The following is a 20,205-nucleotide window of genomic DNA, read 5'->3' on the forward strand; positions in this document are numbered from 1 at the left end:
TGAAAACAATGGGTGGAATGAGTGACACCCAACCAGATTTTTTCCGTCTTTTTCAGTAGCGGACAATAAAAAAACCGTGTTGGTTACAGGCCATCAGGGTCTTTTTGGGTCCAGTGAATGAGGCAGAAGAAATTTTTTTTTTTTCTCTTTTTCTTTTTTTCCCCCCAAAAGCAAGCGCGCGCTGCTGCTGGTTTTTTTTTTTTTTTAATTCTTTTTCCATTCAGAATTTTTTTATGCAGACGCTGGTATTTCCTTGAATAGGACGATCTCAAGTCAAATGCCCTTTTCTTCCCTTTTTTTTTTCCTTGCGTTTATTTTTGTTGTCCAAGTGTAAATGGAGGAAATAGTTTTTTTTTGATTTTTTTTTTAATTCACCCTTGGGCAGACAAACCAATCGTAACCATCCTATTTCTTCAAGTTTCTGCTGAAAAGAGTGAACCACATCCAATTGCTACATATTTGCCTTTTATGGAAATTGCTTTACTTGTAAAATGGGGGGAAGGGTTTCAAACGTAAACAGAAAAAAAAAATCGATTTTCTACCAAATAGGCGAGTTTTAGAAAAATAAGAAATTGCACCCCCTTTCACCTTTTTTAATTCAGGGGAAAAAAGGATGTGTTTCAATTGTTATTCAGAGTGAAATCACATAGAGATGCATAGAAAAAAATTAACAGTGGATGCTTTTCTCAAAGATCACAGCACTGTGGATCAATAGAAAGAAGGGAATCAAGGTCGAGAGCGGCCCTGCTGTCAAGTGTGGAGTTGTCGGGGATAGTCAAGAGATGGAGCCGTTTGCCTATAAAAGTGTGATGAAGAAATGTGCAGCTACGGTTCCGCGGCCATTCTTATCCGTGATTCGTTAATTTTTTTCTCCGCCTTTATTTTCCATGCCCTTTTTTAACACTCCAAGGCCAAGTAAGGTGAATATGCAGATTCTGTAGAGATTTGTAATGTATGCTTATAGATGTTTGTCATCAATAGCGGGCATCCTTTATTTTCAAATCAAGTCAACCCCTCACCCTGGTTTTCTCAAAAAATTGGCTGTATCACTCAATAGACTCTCCCTTCTGAACATTACAAGCTTTTTTTTTTGGTTGTTTTTTTTGGCTCTGAAGACAAAAAAAAATAAAAGACAGTATTACGTAAAACACAACGTGTCCTACGCTGGTTTTTTTCTAAAAGAAGACCCTGATCGGGTTTCTTTCTCCCCGTGTTTAACCTTGTATAGCCATACAAAAGATGGGAAAAAATGAAAAATCTGAACCACACACACACACGCCAATAGTTATTTTTTGTTTCTTTTTCCTCCCCGCCTAAAAGGCTTCCTTTCTTTTTTTTTTTTTTTTTGTTTTCCAGAATCAACGCAGAAACAGATTGACATCAGAACATAACAGTCCTTGCTCAAATCATAACATGCATTATTTGCATGACAAAACACACTTTCGTATCGTCTACATACACTTCAAGGAAGGTAACGGTACCTTCCGTAGATCAAACGGATACGATGTTCGAGGGCCGTAAAATTGATTGGTGAGGTTTGTTCGTAGGTTTTTTTTTTTTTTCTTCAACGGGAAATTTCTTTTTTTGTGTAAAGAAAGCGAATCACTTATTGGATCAAGTTTTCATTGGAAAAGAGAGTATTGGTAAAAGGGAAAATCAGCTCATCCGTGCCCTTTTTTTTTTTTTTTTTTTTTAAACAACAACAACAACAATCACCAACCAAAAAATGGAGAAGAAAAAAATAGGCACGGCTCGGTAAAAAAGGTCATGGTCATTGTTTGCAAGAGTAAATCCCTTTTTGTTCAAATGAAGAAAACTATTTTTTACATTTTTTTTTTTTGTTTTTTTGCCATCTATCCGACGCTTCCCAGACAAAAAAAAAAAAAAAAAAGTGACTGGACATCCTTGGACGACCCTTTTTTTTTTAATCAAGGGAAAGGCTTTATGGCGTACGGAAGTGGTATTTTCTTTGAAAGAAAGTGTTTCACGCTTTCCTTCAAGGGACCTACACAGAAGGAAAGAAAAGGGAAGGGGGAAAAAAAAGAAAATAGAAAAAAAGAGAAACATAAGACACAGTCATGAACCTTGTACTCTACCCATCTTTCTGTTTATTCATTGTTAACATTTTAAAGTTGTTTGAAAATAGAGATCTTCTTTTTTTTGCATTAAAAACTTTCTATTCTATTTTTTCCCTTTGTGCATTGAAAAAAATGGATTTTTCATTGTGACCCGCATCCATCCCTTTTCCTCCTCTCCCCCCCCCAAAAAAAAAGGCAGTCCCTTTGCTTTGACAACTTACTCTCATGCTTGTCATGCAACATTGACTTGTTGCTTTAAATGAAGCTTCCTTAAAAAGGTCATATTATTTTTTTATTTTATCAGTACAGCAAAAAGGAAACAGTCAGAAGGGAATCGCGATTTAGCGGGTTCTTTATCTTTCCATTATTTCCATCCTTTTCCGTCCCATTTCAGGGTTCAAAAAAAAAAAATTTGATTTTCTGTAGTACACGACATTTTTAAAAAAAGAAGGTGTCTTTACCATCTCTCACTCGTCCGCATAGTGAACCCTTAAATTTGTTTATATAATGCAAAGAGGGAAAAAAAAAGAACGCCATGTCAAAATGCTTTCATTGTTGACATGCTTGAGATGGGAGCCAAAACCACTTTTTTTACCCAGATCTACCTATTTGTCATATATGAGACACTTCCGATTAAATAAAGCTTACGAACTAATTTCTCAGATTTTTGCAATGTTGCAAGAAGATAAAGTTCAGTATCAAGAAACGTCATGCTATGAATCATTTTTTTTATAGAATAAAAAAAAAAAAAAAAGACTCTTCAAGCAAGGAGGGTCAACTGTGTCTATGTCATCAAAAGGGTTACAACGGTGGACGCGAAAGTTTGATCCAACAACTCTTTTTTTTAAGCTGGCTTCCCTCTTCTTTCCCAGTGTTTCCTGACCATCGGAAATGTGCGCTAGGAAAAACTCACACTCTCTGTTACCGCATGGTTGTTTAAAAGACAAGACGGCGACCCATTTTTTTAGAATTCCTAACATGTCCTACAATGATCCTGCTTACTGATCACACACTCCTATGGTTTGAACGTGGTGTACGTAGCCTGTGGTGTATAGAGATGGTAGTGTATGTAGACGTTTGAGTGTCATAAACATAAACAAAAAAAAAAATTGAGTGTCATCGACGATGGATAAAAAGTAACATCTCGTTTTGCTTATTTGAGCAAGCTATAGGCTGAAACCCAAGTTATTCTTGTTCATAGAGTATGCATCTATGAGGCACACCATCTATTCTTCTTATTCAACCACCCTAGCGTATATTTTATTCTCTCTTTTGTCTCCCGTTATACAAAAATACAGTTATCACAATAAAGCATTTGAATTGAAACAATAAGAAAAAAAACCTCCCCCCCCCATCTACTGAACTACGTACTGGTACGTAATTCTCTAAGCACTCTGTCATTTTTACAACGTCTCCTACCCTCAACTTTTGCCTTTGCTTGCATGTAACTTATGTCCAGCCACCATGGAGCATGACTTTTCCTTCGAGGTTAGCTGCCCTTGGAGACAGTCTGTCGGCAGTTTTGTCTCAGATCTTTCTCTCTTTCTCTCTCTCTATCTGATGTATTACAGACTCTTGAAGAAGTATGGCATGTTCTGCCCAATCCAAAACTGCCAACTTGTGATGTCATTTTCAGAGAACTTGACACTCAACTTGTTAAACAATAGGATCGTATTTGAGGCACGATAGTAATATATTTTACATGAGTAGATTACTCACAACGTCCCATGAAATGTTAAAAACAAAACTTGAGGCAGATAGGAGCACTGCTCATATCCTCGTTCCCGTTTGATAAGCGATGCGTTCGATTGTATACAATTGAACCTTAGATCAAATGCATAATAGGTAAAGTCGAAATAAGTAAAGAATATGAATGAAGGATAATTCTTATGGTGAAATTAGCTACCTCACATAAGATATGAACAGGTTATCTTTATGAAATATATTTTACTCAAGATTATCTATGACTCTTTCACATTTAAGTAGAGAGCAGGATTGGTATATGCAACATGTAGGATATATTGATTCAACAACCAGAACAGAGTAGGCCAAGGTACTGCTCCTGCTATGGAAATAAAGTAGGGTTGGAGATAAAAAGGCTCGATCACTCTTTATTAACACAACAACTGTTCACGCAATCAAAAGAACACCACGCACGAATATCTCTTCCTAGCCAACATCTATCATCATTCCCACAGTATCTGAGCTACACAACTGGTGGCCGATAGTATTAGATTATAGATGTAGCTGCATAATCACCCTGGATCTGCCAGGATAGCACATTACAAATCAATCCGCTTTGAGATGGACGAGTAATGATCCACTTAAAAGGAAGACCTATTCTTTTACGGAAACTTCTGATTCACTGAGTATTATTTGACCATACTACATCAGTGTCAGCTATAGATACTGCTACACACCTTTCGCAGGTAGCAAACAGTATGACTCTTTAGTAACAGCAATAACCTTAAGTTAGAAATAAAGACAGTGGTTTGATTTCGTTAAGCTTTCGTGTTTTCTTTTGTGTACTATCTACATTCGATCAGAGACTTTGGTTTGCTAATGTGCCCACAAACAAGTGATTAAATGTCGATACTTATTCTAATCCTATAGTAAAAATCAGCGAATACCACAAATAGATTGGAAATTCTCTAGAATGATCACTGGTATACGGTCATTTATATCAAAGATTTGGTCTACTAACAGTGCCTTGCAACGATTTTAGTCCTCGGTTGCCTTAAAGATCACTTTAGCAAATGTAGAACCCTCTAACCCAACAAGACATAGGCTAGTTCTGTCCTATTTGCGAGCTAAATCACATTTAAATACTTGACTATCCTATGTACTATCAAACAATAAAATTGTAACCCTGAATTAAAAAGAAAAAAACAAAAGAGCCACATCGAAATGATCTCAACATTCTCGTTGCGTTTATTGTTCACAAACGAAACAAAAAAAAAAAAAAAAAAAAAAAAAAAAAAAATGGGAGAGGGTAACAAGAAAAGAGTTGATCTTTATGATAAAGGGATGGGCTTTTCTATTTATAAGTATGAATTTAAAAAAAAAACAATATGTACAAAAAAAAAGAAAGACGTTTCGAGATGGTATAGATATGCGGTTAGAATGCAGGGAATTTTGATCGGAAAGGGTCTCCACGAATACGACCATAACCATGCGCAGGTTCTTTGTACTTTGCAAAACAAGTCGTATCACCGTCATCCTTCACTTTTGGTATATAGGGAGGCTTCATTTTGCGTCTGAGCACTTGCTCGAAATTGATATCAGCAAACCAAGGGTGCTTCTTGATTTCCTTGCTCGTGTAACGCCCCTCAACGTCATGGGTCAGTAAATTCGATAACAGATCCTTCAAAGTCGGCCCCATATCGTCAGGCCAATCCACTCGACATTCCAGAATCTTTTGATAAAGGTCCACTGGGTTTTTCTCGACAAAGGGAGCGCGTCTATGATGAGTAATAAAAAAAAAAGACACTTTGGTTAATAATCTGGATATCTTTCAACAAGGATCTGCTTTTTCATCTTACCCAACAACCATTTCAAAGATGAGAACACCCAGACCCCACCAATCCACTGCTTTTGTATAGCCTTTGGAAAGAATGATTTCCGGTGCCAAATAATCTGGAGTACCACACACGGTCCATGTTACATCATCCACACGCTTAGCAAATCCAAAGTCAGTCAATTTGACATGGCCACGAGCATCAATCAAGATATTTTCTGGTTTCAAATCTCTGTACACAATGCCATTGTCATGTAGATAAGCAAGTGCTAGCAAAACCTCAGCAGCGTAAAACTTGGCTGTTGCCTCAGTAAATTTCTATAGGTAAATGATATAGACTTGTTGAGTGTCCCATCGTATCATCTCTTTTTTTTTTTTTTTTTTTTTTCTTTTTTTTTCTTTACCTTGTGCTTTCGTAACACACGGAAGAGTTCTCCTCCAGGAATATAATCAAGCACCATAAAAAGATGGGTATCGTCTTGAAAAGCATCCCATAAAGTGATGAGGAAGGGATGGGATATCTCTCTCAAAATGGTCGGCTCATTATTGACATGTTCTACTTGTTTGAGACGAACCACATCATATTTATCCAGGACTTTAATCGCGTAATGTTTTCCATTGACTTTGCTTTGCGCTAAATGCACACGACCAAACGACCCTGTGCCGACCGTGCGTTTTAGAATGAAATCGTCCAGTGTCAGTTTGCGGTGTTGCCGGCGGCGTGTGCCTCCCGTTCCCGTACCCGCACCCGCACCCGCACCGCCACTCACACCACCACTACCCATACCACCGCCACCGTGTGCGGCTCGGCTGCACCGCGGAGGTAGGGAAGCGTGCGTGCCGAATTTGCTCGACACATGGATCGGCCGGGGCGAGAAATGCGATCGCATCGGCGAGCGAGGAGGTTGCAGGGAAGAGGTTCGGATGCCTTCGTCTGAGCCTACGCCAAGATGCAGCCTTTTCTTGTTCTTTGCCGAGTTGACTTTACCGTTGGCGCTGGCTGCTGTAGCCGCTGTCGTAGAAGGTTGCAAACTGAAGGAAGACGGAAGGTCGTGCGTCAGTGACGAGAGAGAAGCGTTCTCTGCTTTACTTGTCGTGGTGGTGGTGCTTCCCACGTCCGGTTGGATGGGAAGACTAAAATAGCTATCAACGGCCTGCGAGGAAGCGGGTGGGGCTGGTTGTTCAGCTAGCCGAGGAAGCGGTGAGAGCGGTGACGCTCGAGTGGGCGATGTGGACAAGTAATCAGGTACGCTACTCACTGGTTCCTCTCCTGATGGCATCTTTGGAGCCATTGGTTCTTCTCTGCTTTTTGACTTTATACATTTATGGGCAATAGGTATCGAATCTACGTTTAAACCCCCACCCCATTATAAAAAAGGATGAGTGTCGGTATTTCAATCATATCCTCTGACATTTTTGAAACATCAGTTTCGTTTTACCTTTAAAGTTGTCAGGAGTCTTATTGACAGGTGATGCTGGTGGTGAATCCATTGGCGATGTGATGGTGATGGAAGCAGGAAGTTGTGATAGGTTGGATAGAGAATTTCTCTGGGGAGTCTGCGATGGAGTAACAACGTTATTACAGCTGTCTGTTGAAAAAATGACGTGTGTGAGCAAAAAATCAGACTTTAAAGTTCAACAAATTTCGTTGTACTTTACTAGAATAACAACTTCCATCATTACTTGTGATGCTGCTCGTTATACTAGGTGTTTTTGAAATACCGGGTGACGATGAAGATGAGCTATTTGATTCTTGACTTGCTGTGCGATTATGTCGCATTGTAGATCGTCGACGAATCATCTGAACACCTTTCGTTAGAACATCCATCTTAAACTGTGAATTATTTATAAACACTAATTGATCTGATATGTTGTATTTGATAAACTCTACTTTCGCAAGACAACCAAACAATTGTATATCGTAGAAATCAGGTAGTTTAACTGTAAACTTGGAACAAAATAAAAGTAATTATGTTGGCAAAAGAAACGATAAAAGCAACCACTTCCTTTATATATAGTTTGCGGATGTTTCACTCACCCGGTACCTGATACTGGAGCGTTCGTTCATGTCATTTGCTCAATTTAACGGAGTATCAAACGTCGACTGCACTAAGGACTCTCTCTCTGACATACAAAATAAGCGAAATTGATAACGCTAAAAATATAGAACGATGTCGTAACCGTTCCTTACTCCGCAAATTAAAATGAAGACTAACTGGTGTGCTGTGCTGCTGTGCCCGGATCAACTTTTTAATTTTTCTATCAGCTACTACAGTATCTCTGATCTTTTTTCAAGTCAATCAACGGAAGAAAGCACTCTTGATCACAAACTGCTGCTGTTGCCTGTCAAAAATATGACTGTTGTGGCACATGCTTTTTTGATAGATCTGTAAATGATTACCTAAATTCTATCTTTTTTATTATGTATCACGTGGAGTTTTTATTGCTGATACAGAAAAGACCCAACCAAGACGACGACTTCACTTCATTACCCACCCATGGCAGTGAAAGCACTCCATTGAATGCAGTAAAAACAATGATTACTTTTGATAAAACTTGGCTTGAACCGAGCAGTAGGATGTTCATGTAATAAAACTGGCTTTAACCGCATCCTGATCATAGGCAAGTAGTTATTCTTCCATTTCTGTTGAACCCAAAGCGTTCATTTCCCCACGTCTTTTTACAAGAAACAGACTGATATCATGAGATAGACTTAATAATGATCTGTCGATGTCAGATATAAAGGCCATCGAAAAAAGGGCGCTATTACTTGATGACTACGAAACTGAGCCAATCAGACGCTGAAAGTTTCGCTTGTTGCATATCATCCTCCTCCACTTCTTAAAACAAGACTAGCAACGTCCCCGTGAGATCGTACTAAAAAGTCTACAACTTGCTATTTTTTTTTTTATATTTCGGTTGAACATGCACTGATGATGCAACAAAAGAAGCTCAACAAGGGTTCTGAATATGTATTTTTTAGTGAGTAGTTTTGTTCAAAATAGGGCAAAAACACATGGGTTCCCAATATCAGCCTCAGCAATGTGTACAAATAAAAGCCTAAAGTTTACATCTTGTTGACACACTTTAGCAGCTCGTTTCAATTGAAATAAAACTATAGTGGCGCATTTTCCCATATTCCAGTCAAATAGATAGCTCTCCCTTGGAGCCTATGCTCTCAGCTTGCCTCCATACAACAGCTCTGTACTGCTATAATGCACGCCCCACCCACTGTACTGGTTTCTCAAACAAACACTATCAAGATGTAGCTTTTCTGTAACTCATAACGTTATTCACCCTACTAAAGTCGCAGTTTTTTTTTTTGTACCACACTTTTTTCAAATCCATATTCGTATCTTACAAGCCTACTTGTCGTCAGGCAAGCGCTGACATGGGGATGGTGATAAGATTTGCTAATTTTCTTTTTTCCTTTTATTGCTCGAAGAGTATTCATTTTATCGTAGATCTATCATTGGTCGAACAATTAAGTAAAATGTGGATCGCGACCCACCGTTCTTGATTTGTAATTAAGCGATATAAAAAAAAAAGAAAAAAGAAAAAGATTTACGGCCATTGCCGGCGACGATGAAATAGAATCCAAGGCCCCTTATCTTTCTTTTGATTCCTGACGAGAATACTCAAGCTACGCAAGTGCATCAAACGGAATCGTTCATCACTGTTTTTAGATGAGTTACGTATACAATGACAACACAGTGTCATTGTACATACACTTCTTATGCTGTGGACGACTCAATTACTATCGTTTGATTGGATGAGGCTCCTGCTGATCGATAAAGCTGGCATCATTGTTCGTTACATGGTATGTACGTACCTCTTAAGGGAGAATATTGGCTGTATTAACACGTAATACTCATCATTCCCTTCCATTGTGAGCATGAGATATATACTTATCTAAAATTGCCCAGGCTAGCTCGGTAAAAATAAAGATTGAAGGCCTGAGGAGATAAAGGAAAAAAGGGAAGGAAATACAGAATAAAAAAGAAAAAAACAAGATGGGAGCTGTTGTTGGGTCTCCGGCGATTGGAGGATTCAGCTACGAAATTCTGGCCAAGATATATAAACCGGGCAGTGAGAAAGACCTTTGTCGCGCTACAGTCGGTTGAACTCCAGGAGTAGAGAGTGTAGACAGGTAATGGAACGACCATATCTGTTGCTGCTGCTGTAACTGTCGGAAATACTTTACGGCAACCGGTTCAATCTGCACGAAATTGAATCACTGTTTAATGCTGGTGAATAGAAACGATGGGGGTACGTAAACGTTGTGCAAAGAGAGGCTGGAGCTCTCCTGAGTAAGAGGAGGGTTAAGTTGGCTTAGAAGAGCATCCGGGCAAAAAATCGAGATCAAAAGAAACATTTGTTGTGGAAGCCATAGACACTTTTACGCATGGCTGATTGCTTGGTTGCTTGGTTAAATAAAGCATAACTTTGATTAAAAGATGTGGATGATCTATCGAAACACCTTCGCTTACATGGTGTCTAGGTTGAAGTCAAATTGCCTTGCTAAAAGGTTGAGTGAGTTTATAGATAATAAGTCCATATTCTAGGTGTGATCGAATGATCTGAGCGTATAGATGAGTTGGGAGTAAACTATTGAAGCCTTCAGGAATTATACCCTAGAAAGCAAGCTGTTTCCAACTTCTAAAGACTTTGTTTCTGTGAACTTTAAATGAGACAAATGTGTAAGATACTTCATTGCTTGGGTGGATAGAGGTAGCATTCCAAAGAGATGCTGTAGGAACCATTAGAGCGCACTTCTGTGAATTTCATCCGTATCCAAGAGCATAAGTGTGTCGTTCCTATTGTTGAAGGAGGATGGACATGTGAGTAATGGATTCAGCTATCATCATACTCCATCCGTGTGCAGTAAGCAGTCAACTTGTGCACCAATAGGCTGAATTGGGGAAGTACAGCATCCTGGCAACGCAGTACATTGAGTAGACTGTTGACATAAATAGAGTACAAGAAAGATGATAAATATGGATCCTTTCGTTTTCTTGTCTTTGGTTGAAAGCGATAAGAGGTGGCATTCTGCGTGATCACCTCAATACGGGCTTCATCTAATAGATGCTGCAGGAGACTATTAAGACTGCCATGAGTCGTGGCTGGTAAAGTATTCCATACTTTCGCTTGAAGCCATTACAAATAAACTAAAGGTATACGAAAAGAGTTTCTTCATGAAATGTAATAGCCACCTGATTTTCAGAGTTTTACAGTCAGGTTCTACGTTTAGTGGTAATGTTATGATTTGTATTTGCTGACTGCAATAATATTGTTATGTTCAGTGGTATTGCTCCAAACTACAAGGAAAAAAGAAAGGCCTTGATGTAACCGTTACAATCTTGCATATTGATTATTGATGCAGCTTCCACAATTTCGGGAGCAAAAACCTGCCATCTGTAACAAAATGTGCTCGCTGGACTGCAAACTTCATCTGCAATTGAAATTCCTTGATGTGTCATAGAAAGGCGAACATAACAGTGCAGGTTTATGTAGCAACGCACTGTCTACCACACTGTAAAACCTTTTCTTGATACTCTTCGTTGAAACACCTTTCGCGTTACTCATATAATGTATATTTATCTTCTGTCCTGATACCAACTCTTTAGCAGCTGTTCGGATGATGTTGTCGGTTGTTTTTCTCTTCGTTTTCGTCACTGAAACACAGTTGTTTTACCGATTTATGAGTGACCCCTCAACTAAATTGGCGCCCAGAGTCGTATGCTTGTTGCTCTCTGGTTGTTGCTGAACTTACAATTTTTGCTGGGTTACCCATTCCGGATTAATCATGATATTAAGCTTATGTGCAAGTTAAAATCCTGTTTCATTGAACAGAGTGCAGTTACTTTTCTACTTTCGCGCAATCTCGTCAGATGTGCGCTAAGCAATTTTAAGAGTTCATCATTAAATAGTTAGTAAGAGAAAGAGACAGAAAATGAAAAGGTATAATTTTTTATTTCTGTAAAGATAGTATGTCAGTATATAAAAGTAAGGTAATATGATTCGTTTCCTATCCTTCTCTCTCTTCAAGGTGGGATGCCGCCTAGCTTTGCATAACATGTATCACACACTCGTTGATGTTGAGAAGCCAAAATATCCAACGATTCCAAAGGACCATTAGGGTTTTGTAATATTTGTGTAGGGCCTAGATAGGCTCTCGACATAGAACAACGATCGCAATGGATCAGTCCGCAACAACGACAATGATGCCTTCTTACCAACAAACCGAATTTACGTCCACAGCCTCGACAGTCTTTCACGTCTAGATCATTTTCCCAAATGTAATTTCTGATTGGATCATTCTTTGAGTGTTCAGCGTTATCGCTGTCATCATCGTCAATTAGGTGATTCGTTCTATTGGACGGATCAGGGGTAAGAGCTGTGTTGAAGTGTTGATTATGTGACCATGGGTTGGACGTATCAATTTCCAGATCGTTGCTATTGCCATTCTCAACGAAGCCTAGTTCCCGGGCTAATTCAGAGTTAATGTGTTGTCTTGGTAGAGAAGTGATCGGTGTAGAAAGGGTATCTGTTGATTGGGATATTTTTGCATTTAAAGTATTAATTTGGGCGGTGTAATCTTGAATGAAGCGTTCTGCTTGCTGAATGCGATAAGGATTCCCATCACTTTTCATACCATCGCGTAGTAGCTGAACAGCTTCTTCCAATGCACGTAGCTCGACTGCCAATTGTTTAATATCTTTGGTATGCTTATTACTGTCTCCTTGCTGTTGTATAGACTGAACAATATCTTCTGCTGCATATAAATAGTCTTCCTCTTCATCTGCTTGAGTACCTTTATGTTCGGAGGTTTGATGTTGCTCTTGATATGATGAATTTATAGTATAGTCATTTTTCAGTAAGTCCATTTTACGTTTCATGACACGTACCCATGTCCTTCTTCTCACCCATCCGTAACCACTGGTAGGTGTAACGGGGGTCCAAACGTTATCGGGATCATCAAATGAGCGTGCATACTGCCAACCTGAAGTGGGATCAATACGCGGATCACTGTAATCAATTTGCCAATCTGTTAACCAAAACCATTCTGTACTATTGTCGCCATTAGATGGAAGTGGAATTTGACTTTTATCGCAATGTTGACCTGTGGCTGCTAGTGACCAAGCACCCCTCGTATCATTCTTGGTCAAATAGTTCGGACTAAACTGTGGTTTAGATAAGCCCGCTAATAAAAGTGATGAAGAGGATCTTTCATTTTCATGTACTTTGATCATGACAGTGATGTGGAAATCCAATAAATCATAGTCTTCCATATTGCTATTATTGTCATCTAAGCATATTTCACTATTAGTTGCTTTTAATTCGGAGTTTATGCATCTGCTGCTCGCCCTTACGTGTCATTTTCCACCACGCTTGTCCAGACTTATACAGCATATCACAGATATATGATTCGCCTGCAGCTGCACTTACATCGTAGGCTGCTTCACCAAAACTATTCTTTAACAACGGGTTGGAATGTGCCTCTGTCAATAGATACTCCACAATGGATATGTAGCCTTTCGACGCAGCATTGACTGTATGAATGTACAAGAAGGGCAATCAGTCAACAGAATGATGGTAGTCTCTTCGGAAAATACGATGAACTTTACTCAATGGTGTATGTCCCAATTTACTTCTCACATCTACTCTAGCGCCTTTTTCAATCAACAAACGCGTGATAGGTAAATATCCTCGTGCACAAGCATTATGCAATGCTGTCCATCCATCTTTATCTTTCAAGTGGATATTTGCATTTTTTGTTATCAGGTAGTTTACAATATGAAAATGACCGTTATAAGCTGCTTTTAATAAAGCCGTCTATATATAAACAAAGGTAAACAAAAAAGAACAGAAAAAAACAACAAATAATGCATGATCCAACTCCATCCCTTCTGCCCCACTTCTCTGCATTATGTTTCAGGCGTTCTATAGTTACCTCGCCTTCCTTATCTTTGGCATCAATAGCTGCTTCATACTCAGAAATCAAATATTTGACAATGTCGAAATGTCCTCTTGAAGCAGCAAAATGTAAAGGTGTTAGACCAGTCATAGGATGTGGTTCATTCACTGCCTTTTTGGGCGATGGCAGAAAAGGCAGTATTGTTTTCAGAAGGGCGAGATTGCCCGACGAAGTGATGGAATGTAGAGTTGAGTTGTGGTTTGTGGAGACAGTTTTCTGAATCATATTATTCTTGCCCCCGTTACTGTTACTGAATAGCATATTCGTAGCAGAGGGCAATTTGATAAAGTTGTTGTGAGCATTGCCATAATAAGGATGTGATTGTCCTGGTACAGGTGGTGAGCAGAATTCGAGTACCATTCCTGTTTTACTAACTGGGCTTTTTGGCAGGAGAAAAAAAGGGGACAAAAAAGGGAGCGGCTGTTTCAGAAGAAAGGAAAAACCACGTTGAAGAATATCGGTATGAACTGCAAAGGCTTGCTTTCGGTGGCGGACTTTTTTTCGCGCTTTTTTCCATCAAAAAAACAGGTACAGAAAAGTAGAAAGTATCCAACAAAGAAACCTTAAAATTAAAAATAAATAAATAAAGCAAGCTTTGTCTTTTTCTTCCCTTTTTCTTCTTCAACTAAATAAATAACATTTCCGTTTTATTTATTTACTTAGTTCTATCTATAAACCAATCAATAATGGATAATAACATGGACGCTGAGGAGTTGAGAAAAAAGTACGAAAGCATGTCTTTAGATGAAATGCTGGTTGAGAGCAATAGACAGATAGAGGAGGTCTGTAAAGAGACGCCTTCCATCGTTCACCACCGCCGCGCTATCATAAAGCAGCAACAGCAACTACAGCAGCAAGAGACACAGATAAAACCACAGGAAGAACAAGAAGAAGACCGTCTATTGCAACTCTTAAACACTGCAGTATCGAATAACGACATTCACAAGCTCGAGGAAATCGTGCCGACAATCAGCTCCAAAGATAAGGAGTTACTCAATGTCAAGGATAAAGACGGTACTTCTCCTCTAATTTATGCCGCTTGCTTTGGAAAATGTAAAATTGTCAAATTATTAATTGAAGCCGGCGCAGATATCAATATTCAAGACAAGTGTAAGTATTTACGGTTGTGCTTGTCTATGAAAGACTTTCTTGGATACTAACAATCTTTTCTGTTAAATTTGCATAGTGGGATGGACGGCCTTAATGTGGGCTATCAATAACCATCATGAAGATATTGCTAAATTGCTATTGGATCATGGTGCTTCCTCAGAAACCAAATCCGCAAATGGTCGCACTGTAATTGATTTTGTAAACCATTCATCCAATCGTGAAGACTTCATAGATTTGATAATAACACGTGACGTTTGGGATGATGACTTTAAGATAAGTAGAAGTATAAGCACAACAAGTCAGTCTAGTAATATTAGCAGTAGTAGCAGCAATAGCAGCAATAGCAGCAGCAGTATATCCACTTCGGCCACTACTATAACGACAAAAGCCAACATACATATTGCAGCAGTGGAAGATGATGTTTCTTTTCATACCAGTCAATATGATAACGATGTAATATCCGGCTATCATCACAACAAACATGCATATTCCTTACAACAACACGACGACATCAACTGTATTAATGACGATGATATGAATGTATTTACATTTCAGTGGGATAAATGCTTACCAGATCAAATGTTTGTCTTCAATTCAGATGACCTAGACTTCATTTTAGATACCATTACTTCCCATCGCATCTGCAGTAGTAGTAATATTAATAGTAAAGACATCACTATACCTGCTAATATTGTATTCTTGGCCTCAAGGTTCGCTCATTATTTCTCAACAAATGAATTGTTGGACAAAATATTCGATGGTTTTATTGATAGAATAGGTACCATTATAAAGGTAGCTCAAAGGTTCAGATCTGCATTGATTACACAAAAGAACAATGAATTGTTAACTTTCTTATTTTAGGCGACCCATAGGAATGTTCATACATTAGCTTACTGGCTGACTAATTCAACACGACTTTTGTTTTATCTCAAAAAAGACATCGGCCTCGTAGTTGCTACCGCCAGTCAACAGCTGAATCTATCAGAACTCATTCATGAAATCTATACTATTATCATATACGATATGACAGAAAATAGTCTGTCGAGGTTAATAGTACCAGCACTACTGGAGTGCGAGCAGATTACGGGAATGGACCATGTCGAATTCACTGATAGCCGGTATCGATTCTTCCGTAAGTCCACTAGTAGTATCAGCAACAATGAAAACAGCCGTAATAATAGCAGCAGCAATAATCCACAAATGATCACTCAATTGCTATCTTCACTGCTATCTATATTACAATCGTTTGATGTACATCAGCAGATTGTTAATCAGATTATTACGCAATGCTTTTATTACATTTCTTGTACATTATTTAACCAGGTTCTAAACAATAAGAAGTTACTTTGCCGGTCTAGAGCCATTCAGATCAGATTGAATCTGTCACATATAGAAGAATGGATCTCCAATCACCATTATCAGCACCTTTTAAATCACCTTCTGAGTCCAACTATTCACTTACTGCAATTATTACAATGCTTAACCCAACTGAGAGACCTTGCTGAATTTATTAAAGCTACAAAAGACATGGACACCCTTAATCTCTCTCAAATCAAACGTGTTGTTCTCAATTATCGTTATGAAGTTAACGAACCCAAATTACCAGAAGAAATTGTGAAATACACCATACAATGCGTTGAAGATACTGTCAAATTCAAGCAAAAGAAATCGATGGAAGCTGCTTCAATAGCGGTAACACAGAAAAGTTTTACCAGCGTAGACAATGTAAGCATTGTTGCTTCCACTACTTCTACGAGAAACAGTATGTGTACTATTAATGATATGGAAGATGAGGATAATGATGAAGAAGATGTAAATGAAGAATTCAAAGATGCTCAGTATATGTTACCTTTCTCCATACCCACCTTGAATCACCTTTATAATTCAGATGATGCAATTGCACCGTATATACCACAAGCTTGGCTGGACAAACTTGATAACAAACAATCAGACAATCTTGCTGCCATTAATACCACTACTGCTCTTGAAGTAGCAATCCATTAATAATTTTTCTCGAACCACAACTGTTTATCAATTTTCACATTGCCATCCAAAGAATATTACGTATAATATATCACGCATGCGCCCATGTCCCCTTACTTAATTGTTTTTTTCTGTATTATTAATTTCTTTTTGTACATAATCTATTTACCCATATAGCCAAAAATGTAATAAAGCTATCCATTATTTTGAGTTGTTACCAACTCAAGAAACGACCTTTTCCTTGTTGACTTACGGTAATTAAATCTATACTAGCTTCTTCAATAATTATGAGATATCTATATATTCCCATGTACCATATCAAAATAGGTTTAAAATAGTAACCGTATTTTATAAAGTGGCCCAAATGACATCAGTAACCTTTTTAGCCAAAGGATTTAGACTATTTCATAGAAATGATCGATAACGAGAAAGAAAGTGGACACTCTATTCCTGTCAATATGGCCAAGGTATTGAGACTATAAACTCTTAAATGGAAGTCTTAATCGTGTTATCCTAATCAATTCAAATACCTTCGCCAAAAAAATAAAAAAAATAAATTAAATATTTATGATCATTTATTTTAAAGGTATCTGGGTTGTTAACAATGCATGTATTTTCAGCTTAAAATATTTCTGATCTAGAAGTTGACAGATACTTAATACCCAGGAGCCATCGATAATTCCAAGGGAAGCTGTAGATTGTCCGAAAAGCGTTGAATTGAAAGTTGTCTTGCTGCTTCTTTTAGCATATCGTTCAAATTCCGTTCAGAGGGCATGTCATTTGGATGTGTAGTAGATGAACATATGCTTAGCAAATTTAATGCAAGATTGTAAGTCTCTCTGCGCTCAAGACCCATCTATGATTTGGTAATAATGGTTATTGACAAATATACAAATTGGAAAGTCTATGTAAAGACTTACCAAAAAAAATTGTTCTTCGAGCCTACGGTTCTCTTTTTGTAAGATTTTACAGTTCTCTTTCATGGAAGCTTCAATTTTGGCTACTGTATCCATTTTTTGAGTGGCATTTGTCAAATCTTTTTGGTACTGCTTACGTCGGTGAATTTCTTGGCCAAGACGATCCTTCACAACTTCTATTTCTCCCTGCAAGCGCTTTATGTGTTGCTCTGATTTTGCTTTTGTTTCTTCTATTTTTGCTTCCCAATATGTTTGTGTCTCTGCTGAATCCTTTGACATGGTTGCTTTGATATCATCCATATGCTCTCTCCATTCCTTATTCAGTTCTCTTATCGCTTCAGCCTTTTCAAAATCCAAATTACGGCGTACTTCATCTAAAATAGCTGCGTGCTCAATTTGCATCACTTCTTGTTGTGTATCGTATTGGTCTTTTAAGTCGCGTATAATGTCAGCTTGTTCAGTTTGAAAATTTTGCATCCGCGCTTGGAAAGTCATTTCAGTTCGATGCGTTTCTGACATGAACTTTTCTGTGAGTTCACTTATTTCCTCATTATGAGTTTTAAGTGCTTGATCCAGACGCTTCTTATACTTTTGTGAGTCATCTTGGGCTACTTTCAACTCTTTCTCTAACTCGTTGATGCGATTGCTATATTCTTTCTGCTTCTTTCGATGATCTTCCAGTTCAGTAAACAATGTACTTGTGTCTAAATTCTGTTCCAATTCTTTACAGTTTATTTGAAGCGAATTTACCATATCCTAGATGAAGAAAGGCAATTATATAAATACAATTGCTTGGTATTGATTGAATGGATCCCTGATATGTATTTCACACTTACTTGCAGGTTGCCTTCTTTCAACGCGCTTTTATCTTGTTCGTTCAATAATGATTCATTTCTCTTTATGTCCTCGTCCGCTCCGATTTGTTCATCAGATGCTTCTATTGTTTGTGGCACAGACATGTTTGCTTCTTGGCTTCTTAGAATTTCAGCATACTCTCTGTCCTTGGCATCAAGCCTCTCCCGAAGACTAGCCAATCTCCTTTGATATTTCTTTTCTTCAGATTGCAAAGCGGTCTCATGCTGTGCATGAATGTTTTGTAGGATCTCCTGTCGTGAGAGTCTTTCTTCATCCAGCCGTTTTTGTAATTCCAACAACTAAAGTAAGGAAGACAAAGAATTGTCAAAACTCAATAGATTCACAGTAGATAAGCAAGTCATATCGCTTTTCACCTGAGCCGTAAATTGCTCTTCCAAGTCCTTGAGCTTCTTTTCCATGACAGATTCTTTTAGTTTCACTTCATGAAGTAACTATGAAAGAATAGCCATTTATCAGTTTTCTTTATAGAAAACTAGTCATATGTATGATGAGGAGAGCAGTGCTTTACGCTGGTTGTGTTTTTCTCATAGATCTGCCGTTCTTTTTTCAAGTCTTCTTCAAGCTGCTCGGCTTTTTCACGGTATTCACGACACTCAGTTCTCAGCTATGAGAAAAGAAACCTCAAGCAAGAGTTACGATCAAATTAAGCACTTTAAAAATTGAAAGTAAATTCATTTGTTACAGTAGCCCTTTCGACTTCCCAATCCCAAATAGGAGCAGAAGGACCCAATGTCTCTTGCCTTTGGGGCCCTTTTCGAGAAGCAGATCTCTCCATTGGTATGAGCTTTCTTTATTCTTCACTTGATGTTGCGAGTAAAGTTGAAAAGCTTGAATATGTATATATATATAAAAGAAGGACAAGATACACGATTGATGAAATACGAGAAGGAAAAAAAAGGTGAAAGTCTATCGATTATAAGGGCAGAAAATTTGTAATGTGATACGTTGCACATATTGTAAACAAAGCAAGAAAAATTGCAATGATAAAATGTCATAAGTGATACACATGTGGATTTTATTCTTCCTCTTCCACCTCCTCTTCACCGCCATCTTCCTCCATTTCATCATCGTCGTCTCGAGGCAACGTTGTCACAATTATGTTAAGCATCGCTTCTAGTTCTTCCTCATTAAATCTCTCTTCACATTCTTCGATAACCTAAAGTAGCAAATGTTAATAAAAGGAACGGTACATGGCCAGCATAGTAGGTTTTTATAAGATTAAGCTTTACTAGATAAACACCCACGAGATCTTTCGGCCGTAAATTTAAAAGCATTAATCTTTCGGCTTTAGTCAAATTGTACGGTGACATTTGATTCAAAAAATTGGCAATTTGTTCAGTAGTTTGTGTACTGCATGGTGTTTCCTTTAAATATTCCGTTAACTATCGTTGATAAAGCTGAAAGTTATTACGAGCTATCCTTTCCAAAGCGAAGTACTGTGCAATAAATATTTATGCCTGATAGAAAGGAAGAAGAAAGTACCTCAAATTGTACTGTTCTAAGATGTTCAGGATATGTTATGGTTGGATCTGCTTTTTGCAAGCGTTTTTGAGTAGCTTGGGATTCTTCCAAAAGTCGAAATACTTCATAATTAGATAACAAAGCTGAACGAGCGTTTTTGATCTGCATGGCAAAAAAAAGGCGATCAACAAATCTAAAGTTACAATCGAACCAGAGAACAAAGTATAAGAAAATGCTTACTCATCGTATATAAATTACATTGCTTACAGTTTATCGGACAAGCAC

General features: G+C 38.1%; 6 protein-coding genes across 6 annotated transcripts; 1 reads left to right on the forward strand and 5 right to left on the reverse strand.

The window, feature by feature from the left end:
• Nucleotides 1–5,196: 5,196 nt before the first annotated feature.
• BDF20DRAFT_826575 (kinase-like domain-containing protein) lies at nucleotides 5,197–7,423 on the reverse strand (the record flags this gene model as incomplete). The annotated part of the gene is made up of 7 exons (XM_053078088.1): nucleotides 5,197–5,539; nucleotides 5,621–5,913; nucleotides 6,000–6,322; nucleotides 6,392–6,529; nucleotides 6,686–6,862; nucleotides 7,035–7,184; nucleotides 7,255–7,423. The coding sequence occupies 7 exons, from the start codon at nucleotides 7,421–7,423 to the stop codon at nucleotides 5,197–5,199; spliced, it is 1,593 nt and encodes a 530-aa protein (XP_052932839.1).
• Nucleotides 7,424–9,048: 1,625 nt separating this feature from the next.
• Nucleotides 9,049–10,019, reverse strand: BDF20DRAFT_889674 (uncharacterized protein; the record flags this gene model as incomplete). The annotated part of the gene is made up of 2 exons (XM_053082141.1): nucleotides 9,490–10,019; nucleotides 9,049–9,415 (listed from the first exon to the last, which is right to left on the reverse strand). A coding segment is annotated over exon 1 (254 nt), but the record flags the coding sequence as incomplete, so codon positions are not given.
• A 1,540-nt stretch (nucleotides 10,020–11,559) lies between these two features.
• On the reverse strand, nucleotides 11,560–12,954 carry BDF20DRAFT_108996 (uncharacterized protein). Its single transcript, XM_053074697.1, has one exon. The coding sequence runs from the start codon at nucleotides 12,885–12,887 to the stop codon at nucleotides 11,640–11,642; it is 1,248 nt and encodes a 415-aa protein (XP_052932841.1). The 5' UTR covers nucleotides 12,888–12,954; the 3' UTR covers nucleotides 11,560–11,639.
• Nucleotides 12,955–14,184: 1,230 nt separating this feature from the next.
• Nucleotides 14,185–16,901, forward strand: BDF20DRAFT_889679 (uncharacterized protein). Its single transcript, XM_053082142.1, has 3 exons — nucleotides 14,185–14,683; nucleotides 14,760–15,475; nucleotides 15,545–16,901. The coding sequence occupies exons 1-3, from the start codon at nucleotides 14,260–14,262 to the stop codon at nucleotides 16,685–16,687; spliced, it is 2,283 nt and encodes a 760-aa protein (XP_052932842.1). The 5' UTR covers nucleotides 14,185–14,259; the 3' UTR covers nucleotides 16,688–16,901.
• Nucleotides 16,902–17,907: 1,006 nt separating this feature from the next.
• Nucleotides 17,908–19,234, reverse strand: BDF20DRAFT_803141 (uncharacterized protein; the record flags this gene model as incomplete). Its single annotated transcript, XM_053076431.1, has 5 exons — nucleotides 17,908–18,280; nucleotides 18,370–18,737; nucleotides 18,813–18,890; nucleotides 18,968–19,063; nucleotides 19,142–19,234. Coding segments are annotated over 5 exons (1,008 nt in total), but the record flags the coding sequence as incomplete, so codon positions are not given.
• A 240-nt stretch (nucleotides 19,235–19,474) lies between these two features.
• BDF20DRAFT_916015 (HRDC-like protein) lies at nucleotides 19,475–20,088 on the reverse strand (the record flags this gene model as incomplete). Its single annotated transcript, XM_053084399.1, has 3 exons — nucleotides 19,475–19,615; nucleotides 19,689–19,841; nucleotides 19,942–20,088. 3 exons carry the CDS (start codon nucleotides 20,086–20,088, stop codon nucleotides 19,475–19,477), a joined length of 441 nt encoding a protein of 146 aa, XP_052932844.1.
• Between the last annotated feature and the right edge of the window lie 117 nt (nucleotides 20,089–20,205).

The sequence above is a fragment of the Mycotypha africana genome (genome assembly GCF_025528875.1).
Source record: "Mycotypha africana strain NRRL 2978 chromosome Unknown BDF20scaffold_10, whole genome shotgun sequence".
In the NCBI taxonomy this organism is placed as follows: Eukaryota; Fungi; Mucoromycota; class Mucoromycetes; order Mucorales; family Mycotyphaceae; genus Mycotypha; species Mycotypha africana.

Excerpts from the sequence above, each read along its gene's own strand:
- BDF20DRAFT_108996 (XM_053074697.1), bottom strand. The coding sequence starts at position 12,887 with ATGGAAGACTATGATTTATTGGATTTCCACATCACTGTCATGATCAAA.
- BDF20DRAFT_889679 (XM_053082142.1), top strand. The coding sequence starts at position 14,260 with ATGGATAATAACATGGACGCTGAGGAGTTGAGAAAAAAGTACGAAAGC. Across the intron at positions 14,684-14,759 it reads TATCAATATTCAAGACAAGT|TGGGATGGACGGCCTTAATG; the intron begins GTAAGTATTTAC and ends AAATTTGCATAG. Across the intron at positions 15,476-15,544 it reads GAATAGGTACCATTATAAAG|GCGACCCATAGGAATGTTCA; the intron begins GTAGCTCAAAGG and ends TTCTTATTTTAG.